This window comes from Semicossyphus pulcher, unplaced genomic scaffold, assembly GCF_022749685.1.
Source record: "Semicossyphus pulcher isolate SPU_LCO1_2020_fin unplaced genomic scaffold, fSemPul1.0.p SCAF_14, whole genome shotgun sequence".
Taxonomy (NCBI): domain Eukaryota; kingdom Metazoa; phylum Chordata; class Actinopteri; order Labriformes; family Labridae; genus Semicossyphus; species Semicossyphus pulcher.
In genome coordinates, this window is record NW_027211648.1 from 28,309,912 (window position 1) to 28,325,207 (window position 15,296).

Here is a 15,296-nt window from a genome sequence, read left to right on the forward strand (position 1 = left end):
AGCATTGTTTCAGTATATTCTATGGCCTAGGGCATGTTATCTGCAAGGAGCTGTAGTGGAAAATTTTATTGCATCAATGTGTGCATCGGTGCCTTTTCTTCCCATGTAGGCCATTATTGCTCTACATCAACTGTAGTTAGCTACTTGTAGCATGCAGAAAGTTCAGTGCTAGTCGGTAGGTTGCGAGTTGTCTATTTTTCAAGCCTCCTTTCAGGCTGACAAATGTTCAGCAGTGCCCTAAAGCTCGTTGGCATAAAGAAGGAAATCTGAGTCACTGGTGACAAATCTTGAAATAAATCTTGTCGTCTCCCTGGAGGCTCATGTGAAACAATTTAACACCATTTACCTTTCCACTATTTGTTTGTGAAGTGTAACCTTAGAAAGGGAAAGGAAACGCCCTGCATGCCAAATCGCAAACTTATTCCTTTAACTAAAGTACATGCTGCAGCTGTCCTTACAAAGTACGCACTTTGCATGTTCACCTTAACAGAATACGTATAAAAAGAAGAAAGATAAAGAACATGCTGAGAGGCTGCATGGCTCCTGCAGTGTCGGCAGTTTAATTACGGTGACCTTTGTTGTTTGTCATTCCTGTTTCCTGTCTATTATATCTAATTCAGACGACACCTGAAGAATATGTTTTATAGAACAAAAATAGTCTTTGACAGTTGCACTAACATGTAGCTATGACGTCACCGTTTGGATTTGCTGCCATCTGCTGGTGGACAGTAACAGTAACTGCGTCAGTCTTGTTCTGCAGGTCCAACACGTAAAGATCACAAAGGAATCATTTTACAGGCCTCTGGCAACACATTTTTTTCTTTATTCAGAGTAAGATGTGTCAACATCCAGCATGACAAAAATTGTACAAAGTTCACAATTTATAAATGAAATATCACAGCAACTTGTGATCTCACACATTTATAGCAAAATTAAAATGTCAACAAATCCATGCTGTGTAGTACAAAAATAAATCAAACTTCAGTTCCACAGAGAGCACAATAGTTTATACAAAATCCTGTCTTTGTTAATGGTCACTGAAAACAATCTCAAAATGAATCGGCTCAAATAAAATAATAAACTCTGATGAATTCACAATAATTTATATGAAAAGTCAGCTTTCTAAATAAGTGACGACCTTTGTGTGTTCCCTATAGATAGTCACAGATAACTCTATTCAGTTTGTTATTTATGTACCAACGTCAGATGAGCAGCCGGTTTGTGCTTTAAATCCCTTTTTCCCTTTTTACTGATAATGAGAAGTAATTCAAAAACTGGTACTAGCTATTACTCTACTGAAGCATTACTATATTGGCAAAAAGCTGCAGACACGATGCTGTGGAAAAAGGCGAATGCAGTCATGGATGATGGGTAGTAGAGTCCTGAAAGAGGACAGTAAAGTACAATAGATGAGATTCAATCAGGTGGACGACGAGCACCTTTTGCATTAGCTCTCAAAAAGGCAAATTCTGAACATGATCGCTAACAACTAGAACAACAGAACGGAGGGGTGGCGCTGGATTGTGTCACCCCTCGAAGGTCTCGTTCACCATTTCTTCTGCTTTTTTTTTAAAACCTTGAATTGATTGACTATTTAATCCTTTGTACAGTGATTAGATATAAAGTGCTGCTGGGGGATAACTTCATTTTCCTAAAACATAGCAAAAATGAAAGAACATTGTTAATGTTTTTACACTTGATAATAGCCTACAGTATAACTGCTATGGTTATAATCATCCTCTTCTCTGATTTCAAGTCCCTGGTCCTCCTCTCAGTGGTACTAAATCCACGCCTGCAGTGGCTCCAAGCAGTTGGCTGCTCCAATCGTGTGCCAAAGAGGTCACCTGGAATAATTGCACGCCGCCGTACGTAAGGATAATATCTTCAAGGACAAGTGCAAATAGTCTACTGGCACATAAGTGGGGACAGTGACCCTGTAAGTCCCGCTGTCATACTCTATAAATACTCTTTACAAAACCCTCTGACACCCTCCACTCAGGCTCTCGGGTACTGCTTCTTAGTTTCTGTAACAACATCAAAACATGGAAACGAAGGTGTCCCTGTGCAAAATCGTACAGAAAAAAAGTGGAACTCATATACTTTCGCTTCTCAAACTCAATGTCCAGGTTCCCTCCTCCGTTTTTAAAAAGACTTTTTGTATTAAAAGATTTGTATAAAAATCAATATTTTACATAGGCTATATTAAAAAGATTCATGTTACCCCGCTATGCTTATAAACAAGAAATTGCATATACCCAACCGTTTTTTCTCTGCAGATTGCATCCCGTACCGACTATAAACAAATGATTTCCTTATTATATTGCTGAGACATTTCCGGATCCTAGCACGTCTCCAAATTGAGCAGATTTGATACTAAAGGCTAGAACGCAGCTCATTGTCTTTACACATCGTTTCTGTTTGAGATTTAGGATGAGCATGTGAACATGCATGCACCGCACAGATGTGTTCCTCTACCAATCAATTGGCTCTCATTGATAATGGGATTTCCACCATCGGGTTTCCGTGTAATGATGTTTACAATAGAACTGTTCAAACATACATTCATACAAACATCAGGTCAGTTTCCTCTCCGGATTCATTTACAGCACCAATTAAAAATGCCCCCACCTACAGCTACACGTCTTTTTTTAATTCAACACAAAGAGTTTTCTCAAGCATTGTCAGAAAATAAAGCGATCCGCAAACCAGTTCTTGCTCTGGAACAATCTACACGCAAGAAGATGAAGAAGAAGAAGAAGAAGAAAAAAACATCTAAAATCATCGAGTCCAAAATCATCCATGAGGAGAAAAAGAAGTCGCTTCCTCCTTCTGCAATAGTTTTTTCTTTTTATTTCACTGTCCAGTTTTTTCATCTAAAATGCTCCGTTTGTCAAGCAATAAAAAGAACTCGCGTTCCGTTATCATTAGCTTACTGTTCAGAAATATACACTAAAAATGTGCATACATGAGCAGCTAGAAACATTACATGACACTATGTCAGCTCATATGAAAACGTACAAAATGTGAATGTCCTCAAAAACTATTTTGCCGTTTACTCTTTTGTTCTTCCTCAAAGCAAGGCCGGAAAAGAAAAGAATCAGGAAATAAAGGAATCATTGAGGTCTTTCTAAGCATAACACCTCTTTTTTCAGAGAACAGAATTTAGAATATATAACACTTTATAAGTTACTGCACCGAAACCGAGGAGATCAAACCATCACCGTCTGTCTGTATGTGGATCTGATGCACCACCCACACCTGCTGGAGGAATAAAAGTGTCCCTCTGCCCGATGGCTACACTTGGATCCCTTGAACAGCTTGTTTGATGTTTTCCAGCAGGGCTTTGTTTTCCGGGCTCTGGTACTGGTCTTGGTTTGTGTAGATATCAGTCAGAGTCGTCACGTAGGCATCAAAGTTCTGCTCGCTGATTGGCTCCTGCAGGACCAAAGACAACAACAATACAGGCTATTAGAGGGAAGAATGTGAGGGTGGATCTGAGATGAACTTAAATCTTTTCCTCACATATCAAAAGTTTTAGGAAGATTTACAGTAAGTGCAAATAAATCAAATTTTATTAAATTGTATTTCTATTATTTGTGCGTCTCAACCGATGACTGTCTCCATCTACTCTCATTGTACAAAATTGAAGCCAAAATCCCCCAGAGGAGGGCGCTGACATCTTGTGCTGGTGATGTTTTTGGAGCTTGAGACTGCAAAGATCCGGCACGTCGGCGTGTTTAACAGCAGAACAGCTTCTTGTGTCGGTCTGAAGCAGATATTCACGCTTATGGAAAGTTCAATGACTGTAGTGTTAGTGTTAGTTACGTCTCCTCTCGCCGTTCCTCCTCTATTCTGCTACTTGGGAACAGAATGCTGCAGGAGCACCATTCGTCAACAGAGCTGTCAATCATGAGGCCACACCCCCTTTTTATAGCATCAAATAACTAATTAAGTCAGAAAAATGAACACTTGGACATAAATCAGCATGATAAGAACTAACTATAATGACAGAAACCATGTCTGAGAAAATGTGTGTTTTGATTTTATAGTTTGACTCATCTGTTAACATGGAGGAGGCGGGCTTTATGAGCTATACTGCAGCCAGTCAGCAGGGGGCGATAGAGAGGGTTTGGCTTCACTTTTAGGGAGCCGCCATGTCGTCCATCTTTTATAGCTGATTTTAATACAGCTTTTTACTGTAGAGCAATACAATGTTACGAACAGTACACTAATATAATTCTAATATCCTTCCATCAATCACTGATCATTAGTATTAGAAGAACACAGTCAGAGTGTATGGAAGTTAACTAAGGCTATAATCATTTCAGTCTTACAAGCAAAAGGATACTTAAAACAGAACTAAAAACCTACTGTTGAATTTTTCTCCGAATCATGTGACCACATGGACGATTTTTTCCTAATCTCCAAAAACAAGCCGCACTACCGATGGCAGGTAACGTGTCCTCATACCTACAGGTTCGTACAGGACTAACGTGAATGGTGGTTAATGATGGTTTGTTTTCGGCATAAAACTGATAGATAAAAGTTTGTTTTTGGGTTTAAATAGGTACGCTAGTTGTGATTTAAATGAATTGAACTGATTCAATAAAGTAAACATTAACTTTCTGTTTCACATGTGTCAAACTCAACAAAGAAAACAAAATATTAAAAATACGGTGGCCCTGAGAGCTCAACTCACAGCAATTACACAAAACATAAGCTAATTAAGAAAACATCTTCATTATTCAACAACACATGTGCAGCAAAAACACTGCAAACAGAAAACTGCTGCAAGTACAGCACATTAGCCCACATTAGCAAACATTAGCACAGAAATGAGCCACAAACTGTAGCAACAACAAATATGTCCCAGCTGTTTCCGGTCGGGTTCATCACTTTTTATTTCCTGGAAACAGTTTCTGCACTTTCTTTTGTCTTTTCTTTTTTTCTGTTTGCAGCATTTTTGTATTTGCAGCGCGTTTTGTAAGTGCGTACTTTGTAAGGACAGCTGCAGCATGTACTTTGTCAAATGATGTGTTGTCAGATTGATGATGTTTTGTGTATTGTATTGTATCTCAGGGCCACCGTATAAACAGCATGAATTGATCAACTTAATTGACTTACTTGCTGGTGCAGCTGTAGGCAGCTGTTATTCCTCAGAGGAGGCTCTTTGTGTGCCAGTGGTTTCTACGGGAGGAGAGGAGGGACACATCTCTTTTAGTTTTCTTTAAGAAAGTATGATATTCTCACATTTAAACACAAGGTGGCAGTATAGGATATACAACCACATACAGTACACAGGCGCTCGGATTAATTCAAACATAGAAGGTGGATATAGACGAAGACATACAAGACAAACAGAGTCTGCCCATGGAAAAGCTCTTGTGATGTATAAAATGAAATCATTTTTCTCCAGTGACGTGGATTTTGAACAACAGCTGAAATATAACAGGAGGATATTATTATAAAAGTAACTTGCCAGTTAGATGAGGATGCCTATAATGAGGAATAATTCATTCCTTTGTCAGTGAATGTTAACTAATCCATCGTACAAGAGGACAATATGAAAGGAAGGCGAACAATAAACAACAGGAAGGAAAAGTTTGTGATTACTTTGAAACTCAACAGAATGAGACACAAAAACACAATGAGAGCAAATAAAATAAGGTGTGAGAAGCACAACATTATGTAGTCAGATAAACAGACAAAGAGGTTTTCAATCCTCAAAAATTCAACTTTAAAATACGTCAAACTTCTGTAAAAGCACAGACAGAGCCTCGATACATACTGCATACACTTTTGTTTAGCTTTGACTGTTAAATATATGATATTAATATGTGTTGCCACTCCAATAAAATATATAGCTATAAGTAATATGTCCAATAAAACCTCATTTCACAACTCCCCCTCTGTTTGGAAAGACAAGCATTGCTCCACATTTCATGTTAAGCATGCACAATAGGCTGTGGTTAACTAAACAACACAAGCTGCTATAATGCTACAGTTAGCTATGTTCTGCAACTTGCCGGCTTGCCGTTCCTGGTGGCCCTTACCATATGAGGGAGCTGGACATTAGCTAAACTGTTAATCAGTGACTGGCTGAGGTTGGCCAGCTCATGCAGGAGAGATTCATTTTGCTGTTCAATCACCTTGTTTTCCTCCTCTATGGACTTCAGGTTGGACTCCATTGTTGTGATCTGAGGAGAGGAAGGGCGGACGACAGGATGTTACAGTTGCAGCTTTGTATTCACAGGCAGCAGGTGCACAAATATACATTACTATAGAGGCAGAGCAAAAGACGTCATACTCTGAACACCTCCCACCAGAAGTGAAAACAATGGAGCCACAATATGCAACCAAGGGCTGAAACATTTCAGCACTTCAAAGGGTTACTGTATCCCTTCTGTTTTTCTGGAGGATTAATCCCACTGAATAGCCAGAAGTCCAAATATATTTATCATCAGGTAAGATCATCATTTAGCCTGACGAAGAAAAACCAGGCCTTGCATAATTTAGCTCCAACTACAGTTTGTCTGAGAGAGTCAGGGCTGTCGCAGTTTGCACCTTCTTCCTGCTGACTCCTCTTTCTACCTGTATCTACTTTTGTCTTCTTAAAGACCTGTGCTTGTATGCTTGTATTATAGACTATATATAAGAAGAGGTAGCTACTGTGACTTCACCCACTGATTTGTGGACCAATTAAAATCCTCGAGTTCAGCAGTTTGGTCATCGCCTTCTTAGTTTTTAGAGACAGAAATGACCATATTTGCTCATCCCTATTCTGGTTGATAGGTCGCTGTTAGCCGCTTATCAGTCAACATCATATTGACTACTTACCCCTCAATGGGACCATAAATTACTTTTAAAGAAGACCCGATTCTCAAAAAGAAGGAGGAGCCGATTCTCAAAAAGTAGCGATTGTGCTCATAAATTAATTTGGGACATGTTTATTGAGGTAACACTTGGGAAGTAAGGTCGTTCTCTCATGGATTTCTATCAAGCAACAACCTCCGGTGTTAAAAAATGAAGCCAATGTGGAAGTGCAAAAAAACTGCAGTTCCTGAAGTGGCCACTTCCGGCTCTAAAACCCAAGAAATAACATTACAGCAGATGTGAAAATGCCCATTTTTACAGCGGAAATAACCATGTTTACAGCCTGGTACAAAAAACATTTTGTATATAAATTGCTAATTTTATTGTTTTGTTTTATAACACACCCGTTTAATTATATTAAGCCTTAAATCATAGGGGCGGGGTCACTTGATTGACAGGTTGATCCTGCTGGCTGTCTGCTAGACGTCAACACAGTCAGTGAACTTCACTTCACCTGTTTGTGTTGTTGGAGACTTTTGGGGATTTTTTCGTTCAAAGTTTGGAGACATAATCTGTCTCCCTCTCTCTGTGGGATTTATGAAACTTTAAGGCCGTGCAAGAAGTCTGAGCTCTGAGTTAAATGCTAGTGTTATCATATTGATATATTTTTAGTAGCAGGTATACTGTGCTCACTATTTGGCTTGTTAGCCTGTTCAGTGTTTATCAAACATTTATTTATCGTCAACCAGTAAATAGGAGTCAGGAGTTGTTGGTTTTAACCCGGAGAGATTACAGCCGACCGTACTGATGAGAAGACCGGTTATTTTACGTTTCCCGGTACGTGTCGTGTCGTTCACCCGGCACTATCTCACCATCAAGCAAGCGGCGAGTCCGCTACGTCTTCAGTCTGATAAATAAACACCTGCAGTCAGTCATTACCACAAACAGAATCTCCTCCTGGGAAAGTTAAACCAGCTCATTCCCGAGTTAAAGGATCAGCCTGTTGACCGTTTAGTTTTGATAACGTGGCGTTCGCTAACCCCTCGCTCCTCTCCAGCTCCACCCTCTCATCCAGATATGGCCACGTCTGTCTCCAGTAAACATGGTGGCGGCGATAATCCCGAACTCCAGGCTTCATTTATGCAGTCGAAGAACCAATGGGTGACGTCACGGTGGCTACGTCCATTATTTATACAGTCTATACGACCTGACTTCTTTTTGCAAACAGCTGAGTCGCCCCCTGCTGGCTGTTAGAAAGAATGCAGGTTTAAGACCCTTAAAGACATGTTGGCTTGGAAATCAGGAGGCGCCGTGCACATCTTATGTACAGTTTGTGGTTGGATGTATGTAAAAAAAATGGTTTCCAGTTCTTTGCCCTGTTGGTAGTGATTCTGTACACTAAGCAGCTTCAGAGCATGTTTTCTTTTTTGCTAGCCGGAGAAATGTACGAGTAGGAACAAGTCAACAATACAACGTTAATGAAGAGGGATGAAGGGTCTTCCCCCCGTGTGGGCGGGAAGCTCTGCCTCTATTGGATGTGGCAGACAGGAAGTGACTTACCTGTGTTCTGAGTTTGATCATGTCCGCTTCCACTTGTGAATTTGATTCACTTAAATCTTTGATTTCTTCATCCAGCTGTTTGATGTCCTCCTCGTGCTCCAGGCCTGCCGAGGAGGAGACACATTACTGCAAATCCTCACACATAAATTAGATTAAAAGCCTTAATGTTCTCTGATGTGATTAAAAAAACACAACACGATTCTCAAATCCCTTTATGAAGCGATGAACTTCACTGCAGTCCAGGGGTACATGATGATGGAGCAAACGACCACAAGCTAGCTCAGATGTTCCTGATTATACCGCCCGGTCCTTCTCCCAGATTGGAGCCACTCTTGTCATTATGTACACGCTAACAACTGAATGGCAGTTTCTATTTAAGCCTATATGCGGGCAATGCACGCACGCACACACACACCCCCTCCTGATTGGTTTATTATCTGAAATTGGAATTCCTTTCAGCAAATCATTCCACATCCATGTTCCTGATTGGCCGTATTGTGTGTGTCAGTGGTGGTTGTAGTTACCGTTGCTGGCACGTTGCTGCTTTATTGTGAGCATCTCCACTCCAGAGAGCCGGGCTTTCCTCATGGCCGAGGTGGCACGTGGACAACCAGAGAGGCTAGAGGATGCAACAAGGAGAGGAAGCATCGTGTCAGTACAAACAGTGACAGATGATGGTTCACAGACTGCATAAGAGAAGGCTTACATTCATGTCGGTCTTAAAGGAATAGTTTAACATCAGTAGACATATGTAGCTACTTCATCTAGGATCTGTCCACCAGCTCCACTAAAGATCACTTATTAATACTTCACATACAGTTAGTGTAATATGTATAAACATGAACGTTTTACAGGGTTTTGTGCCAGACTATTTGACAGCACCAGTAATTCTGCTGGTTTCCTAACAGCCTGTAAGATTTCGACAGACTTTGCTGTAATGCAAAGCAAAGATCACTCCAGATACATATTTCACATTCAGCTTTAAAGGTGTTATCGATGCATTAATTAAACCCTGAACAAGAAAGTGATGTAGCCAATTGCAAAACATTCCTTAAAATCTATCACATCTGTACTTATTTATCTATTTATTTATCTTTGATGGAAATGTGGATTGTTATAAAGTTTAATGTGGATGTTCTGACCTCTAGAAGCGATGCTGTTTGTGTCATCTCGTGCATCTTTACAAGGAAGTGGATGTGTCTTTAATGAGTGAGATGTTCCTGCTGAGGTTTAACACTATTCCTCTAATCGACAGTTGGCAGTAACACACTAAGATCTGCTACCATTTGCCAACAAAGGCAGGGAAGCAGAGGACTGCCTGCAAATAACCACACAGCTCCGAGACCAAAATGCAAAGTATGTTTTTCTCTGGTTCTTCTATTTATAGGTTTGTGTTTCTGTTAAATGAACTTTGGTTTTGGATAACCAAACGATGTTTTTCAGAGCTCGAATAATGCAAAGAAAACAAGTTTGTTTTCCTGTTTAAACAACAGAATACTAATGTTTTAACTCAGGAAGAGTTAACCTGGTTTTTAATCACAGCTTTCATGCATCTCTGCATGCTCTCCACCGCTCTGTCACAGAGCTGCTGGGTGACGTTAGGCCGCTCTTGGAGCAGCTCGGCTTTGTTCGATGGCTTGTGACCGTCCATCTTCCTCTTGATCACATTCAGGAGGTTTAAACAGGGTTCAGATCTGGATTGGGCTGGCCGTGACATGTAGAGAGAGATGCTGATTTAAGGAACATTTGGAGTGCTCTCTTTGTTTTATCTGGAGCTGAACTATTAAATAATGTAGGTGTCTTTAATAGTGCATTCACATGGATTCAGGCAGACAAACACCTGCTGCTAAGACATCAAAAAGAAATGCTGATATGTTGTTATAGCCGTGTAGAATAATTCAAATACTTCTTTTATTTCATGTTATTCATAAAGCTATAGAATGCAGATGTTCAGCAACAAACTCCTCCACCCCGCTGTTCTAAAGAACGATACAGAAGTTCTTTACCCACCTCAATCAGGCTCTACACACCTGCACTTGCCAAACCTACAGTCTCTAAACTGGACTCATTTCTTCTGCACTAGTCACTGCCTTTTAGTACTACTGTTACCATTCTGTTACCATTTTGCTCTAGAACCTTCATACTGTGCCTGAAGTCACCTTGGTACTTTTTCTGCACCAATGCATCGGCCCTCTGAAAGTGTTTTGTGTTTTTCTGCTGCTCTTCTAATTTAATGTCTTGTAATGTTTGCTGCTATGACAATCCAACTTCCCCTCTGGGATTAATAAAGTACTCTCTCTCTCTCTCTCTCTCTCTCTCTCTCTCTCTCTATGTTAATCAATAATCTTGTAAACTTGAATTTAATGTTATTTTCCCATTTATTTATCCAGATATGCAACATCCTGGTTTTTTGTGGTGGATGGAAGAAGTTAAAATAATTTGACTTGGACGGTTTGCCTTCTGCTGCACCACTCACACTGCTTTCCTCCACCACGACGAAAATATAGGATTACATTTCACTTTTGTGACAAATAAACCTGATTGATCTCAATAATTGGTTATATAATTATACATATAATTATGTAAAAATGTGTTCAACATGTCTAAAAGTAAACATAACTTTTGTTTGCTGACAGGAAAGCTCAGCTTTAAGTCAGCGACACACAGATTGTTAGACTCACCTGCGATGTGTCAGGAAGCTGCCGCTGACGTGACCCGAGCCGTCGCAGCCCGGCGTGGGGCAGGACATGCCTTCTGTTTTTCCAGACTTCCAGGTGAACTGGATGCCGTTTAGGTAGCCGTCCTTTTGTCTCTTGGCCGCGATGGGGCATCCTGACGCGCTTCTGTGGGATGCGTACTTCCCTGTCACATGACCCTGACCGTCACAGCCTGGGACAGGACACCTGGGGGGGGACAGAGTGGATGATCCTCAGTCAATATTTTAATTTGTTTCATTCATTCATACAGTTAGAGGTGATACCATCCCCTGCTCATCATATGGGAGACATCCTCCTACAAAGACTGACCTGCTGAGCCTACTCTACAGTCTGCTTGCCTCCTGAGTACACGAGCACCACACACTGTACGAGTGAATATCATTTTTCTGTTTCCCTCTATCTCCTCTGCTGCGATATAAACAAAGATAACATCATCTTATTTAAAGCTGTCCCACTGGCAGCCTTATCACAGTTTGGGAATGCTGACAGTGCATCAACACCAGTGCTAATCAGATGCAATGAGGCAGTAAATTATTCCAAATGTCAAACCTCGCAGAATGGATTATGGCTAAAGCTGGCCACAGACGTGAAAGTATCTCTACTGTCTGTGAATAGCAGCTACCTGGTTTTAGTTCAACTCTGTGTCTTTCTGCCTGCAGAGAAGAAACAGGACTCGTCGAGAGCACTGCTGTCTTCCTTAGCGTCTCTTTGTGTGATGTTTCAGATCTTTCCCAAAGAGAATACAGATTAGAAATCACAGAAATGTGCTAAACTAATTCATCTAACCAAGTTTCCACACATTCTCTACAGTCCTGCTCCAGTAAACCACGCCCTAAAGGACGCCATCATCACTCAGGGCAGCTGCCCACAATCAAAGGTATTTCCACTGAAGGTTTTTCACATGATTATTCTAAATGTCTGATAACACCAAAGAATAAAGTGCTACAGAGAAAGACCTTTGTGTTGAGGAGTAAGATCCAGAAACAGCCGTTAGACTGCTAAAGGAACCAGACTCCACTGACTATTTTACCTTACATAACACACGCGATGCTGGTCTACTGCTGCCTCATTTGGTTCATTTGTTTGAACGAACAAGCCGATCAAACGGCGATAGAACAGCAGGTCTGTGAGTTTTGTCAGTGGAGTCTGGTGGCTTGAAGAGATCGATCTAACGGCTGTTTCTGGTCTCAAAAAATCGTCTTACTTCTTTCTATCTCGTCTATCTCTGCAGGGATCCTCTTTATAACGTCATCAGACACGACAATCTGAGCCTGTCAGTGGACATACTTTGATCTGGTGCATTTGCCATCAAGGATTATTTTGCAGCCATCATAACCTCTTTCTCTGTTGCTGCCTGAGGCAACCTACCGGAGCCTATTTTAAAGAGCAGCTGCAGTCCTGTTTTAAGAGGTATAAGATGCTCTGCTTGAAATAATAAATTGTGTCTGATCTGTTTTTTCTGCAAAATACGTTTAATTACCTTGTAAAAATCCTCCCAAGGCATCTCCTCCTTCTGCCTCATTAGAAATTCCCAAAACTGCATAAGCCCCGCCCACTATTGTGCCCCCTCCGTCGTGAAAACAAAACATGTCTCTGCCATTGTTTCACGGCAACTTGTTGAAACTTAGTTAGCTTAAAATTTAATAATTAGTAGTAGTAAAGTTAACGTGAGTAGTCAGTAGTGAGTTTGCATCGCTGAAGGGGTTGCCATAGGTTACACATAATGATACGCATAGCGTCACCCCGTCCATTAACGGGATTGGCTCCTTAGGTTTGTGACGTCTCAAACCTGCCAATCTGAAAACGTGTTGTTCAGCCTGTCCTTGGTACACTGCAGTTTAAAAGCAGACAGGCCCAGCCGTGGAGATGACGGCTGATGTTGTCCCTGATATGTCTTGTAGCTCATGAAGAACACCACATGGAGATGTTTACAAGGTTAAACACTTGATTTTTACTGGAGGGGGTCTTTAAACACATTCTTACTTTGTTATTTAGACACTAAAATATGTTAAAATGAAATAGGTTAAAAATAAAGGAATAACCCTTTAAGTTTAGTCTAAACTAAAGACTGCACAGATAATTTACAAAGCACAAAATAACCTAACTGTATTCAGAGGTTGTTTATAATTAGAGACAGCCGGTATGAACTACGGGGAACAGAACAGGTGAGGACACATTTAAAGCAGAATTGTGCACCTGATAAAGAATTAAAAATGTGTTGTTTAATAAATGTTCAAAAATAAGGTGATACACAAATAAGTAACTAGTTTTTTGTCTTGTTTTTGCTTCTTACTTGTTTAGTAGGACATTTTCTGGAACCTCAGTTCTGTTTTCCTTTATTTAAGAAATGTTTGAAACTTTGTTCTGCTTTGTTTTGGTGTAACTAAAACTTAAATGCCTTCCTAACAGAATATGTTGTGTGAAAATAATAATAAGCCCAAGCTTCAGCCAACACCTTTTCCGTTGGTTTATCCCCAAATGTATTTATTTGTAATGACCGCTTCTGTTTTTTGAGGGGAGAAATTGTTAATGGTGATGAAATAAACACATAAATAAAAGTTCCTCACTGTTTTCTGAAGCTCAGATGGTGTATTAAAATATTTTAGGAGCGTGTTTTAGCACCAGCAGAGGTTATTGACGGGGAAAGCGGTGGCAAAGTGTCCTCAGAATCTAACAGAATGAAAAGATTGAGAATGAAGGGAAGGTGTGTTATTTGTGCCTCTGCACCACCAGAGAAATCAATGCTGCTGCTGCTGGGCTGAGGCCAGAGAAGCCCATTGTGGGATTTAGGTAGAGTCCAATCAATCTCTCTCTACCTCTATCTCTCCATCTGTGCTCGCCTCTCTGTCTTTCCCTACCTGTGTGTGTCTGCGCGAGTCCACCAGAGACTGCACAATCTCCTCTCTCTAAACCGCTACAACCTTCTGAAGTTTCTTCTGCACCGTCAGATTCGGGTTGAAACTTTACACTCATTTGTCTTGTCAGAGGTAATGCTGATTTATTCCTGCTTGCATCAGTGCACGTCAGAGAGCAATGTACTGACTGGAAAGCAGCACTTTGCTCTTTTGTTCCCGTTCACACAGCCTACTTGCATCATTTCAAGGAAAAGTTATATGTTTTCTATTTCACATGGGAGTTGTAAAGTAAGCAGTGAGCAGTGTTGGTAACAGGATGAAGAGATTCAGGCTTTTAAAGAGGGAGACAGAAGACAGATGATCAGTGTCTGTACTGTACCTGATAGGCTCCTGGTCCTCCTTGTTCTCTTTACTGTGGATGATCTTTATCCCACTTTTCCTGGCCCGCGGACACCCTGAGAGACTGCAGATAAATGACAGTGTTACAAAGTTGGAGCATACAGTACGTGTGTGTATGAGAGAGGCAGAGAGAGAGAGGGGGGAGGAAAAGTAGAAGCAGAGTGAGGTAAGAACTTCAGGGTGTTGTGTGAGACAGAAATGAGAGCTAACAGAGGAGTAGCTTCATGTTTGTGTGCTGCAGAGTGTTTGTTGTACCTTCTGTGAGAGGCGTAGTTGCCAGTGATATGTCCCGAACCGTCGCACCCTGGTGTCGGGCACCTGGGGCAGAAAACACAAAAAGGGCTCAGGGCCTACAGCAAAGATACAACCCATGCTTTGCATAATATCAAGTTACTCCAGTCGTCGATACGTCCTCTGTATAAAATGTGACAACATGTGCATCACATTGGTAATATTACTCTATTTGACCTGAGGGGTTCCAGAGTGGCACTGTGTCTCATTTCACTTTCTTACGTAGTTAAACTTTGTACTTTCAGTGGAACGGTGCGTTTTAACTGACACTTTCTTTCGTTGCTTTACTGATTTGATTCCTTTTTATGGCTTGTATTGCTTTAGCTCTTTTATTGTTTTTATTGCCTTTTACTGGTTTCTATCTCTCCTTTTGCCTTTACAGCTTTTATTTCTTTTTGCATTATTTCCTTTCTTTATGTCTTTTAGGTATTTTATTTTATTTCTTTTTATTTACTCTTTCTACTTCTTCCTGCTTCGTCCCCTTGGTCTTGGTAGTGTGGTTTCTCCTGCTGCCTATTGGGTATTGGGTTTTGTGCTTTGCTTGTTTTGTGAGTTGCTGGTTTTATGATCTGCTTGTTCTCTGCTTTACTTTGTTGCTTGGCTGTCAAAGCACTTTAGAAACTCTTGTTTTTAAAGGTGCTATATAAATAAAGTTATTATT

At 40.6% G+C, this 15,296-nt stretch overlaps 1 protein-coding gene across 4 annotated transcripts in view; it reads right to left on the minus strand.

Moving 5' to 3' along the window:
- Positions 1-801: 801 nt before the first annotated feature.
- The window catches only part of myt1lb (myelin transcription factor 1-like, b), a 138,013-nt gene continuing 123,518 nt past the window's right edge, over positions 802-15,296 (minus strand). For 3 of the 4 annotated variants that reach the window (XM_069661295.1, XM_069661294.1, XM_069661296.1), the window contains exons 15-22: positions 14,600-14,662; positions 14,325-14,408; positions 11,055-11,276; positions 8,898-8,992; positions 8,374-8,477; positions 6,054-6,197; positions 5,125-5,187; positions 802-3,435 (exon numbers count right to left, since the gene is read on the minus strand). In XM_069661295.1, the coding sequence (XP_069517396.1) occupies positions 3,295-3,435; positions 5,125-5,187; positions 6,054-6,197; positions 8,374-8,477; positions 8,898-8,992; positions 11,055-11,276; positions 14,325-14,408; positions 14,600-14,662 (916 nt within the window). In that variant the 3' untranslated portion in view covers positions 802-3,294. The remainder of the gene's footprint in view (positions 3,436-5,124; positions 5,188-6,053; positions 6,198-8,373; positions 8,478-8,897; positions 8,993-11,054; positions 11,277-14,324; positions 14,409-14,599; positions 14,663-15,296) is intronic. The other variant, XM_069661297.1, reaches the window with a different exon arrangement.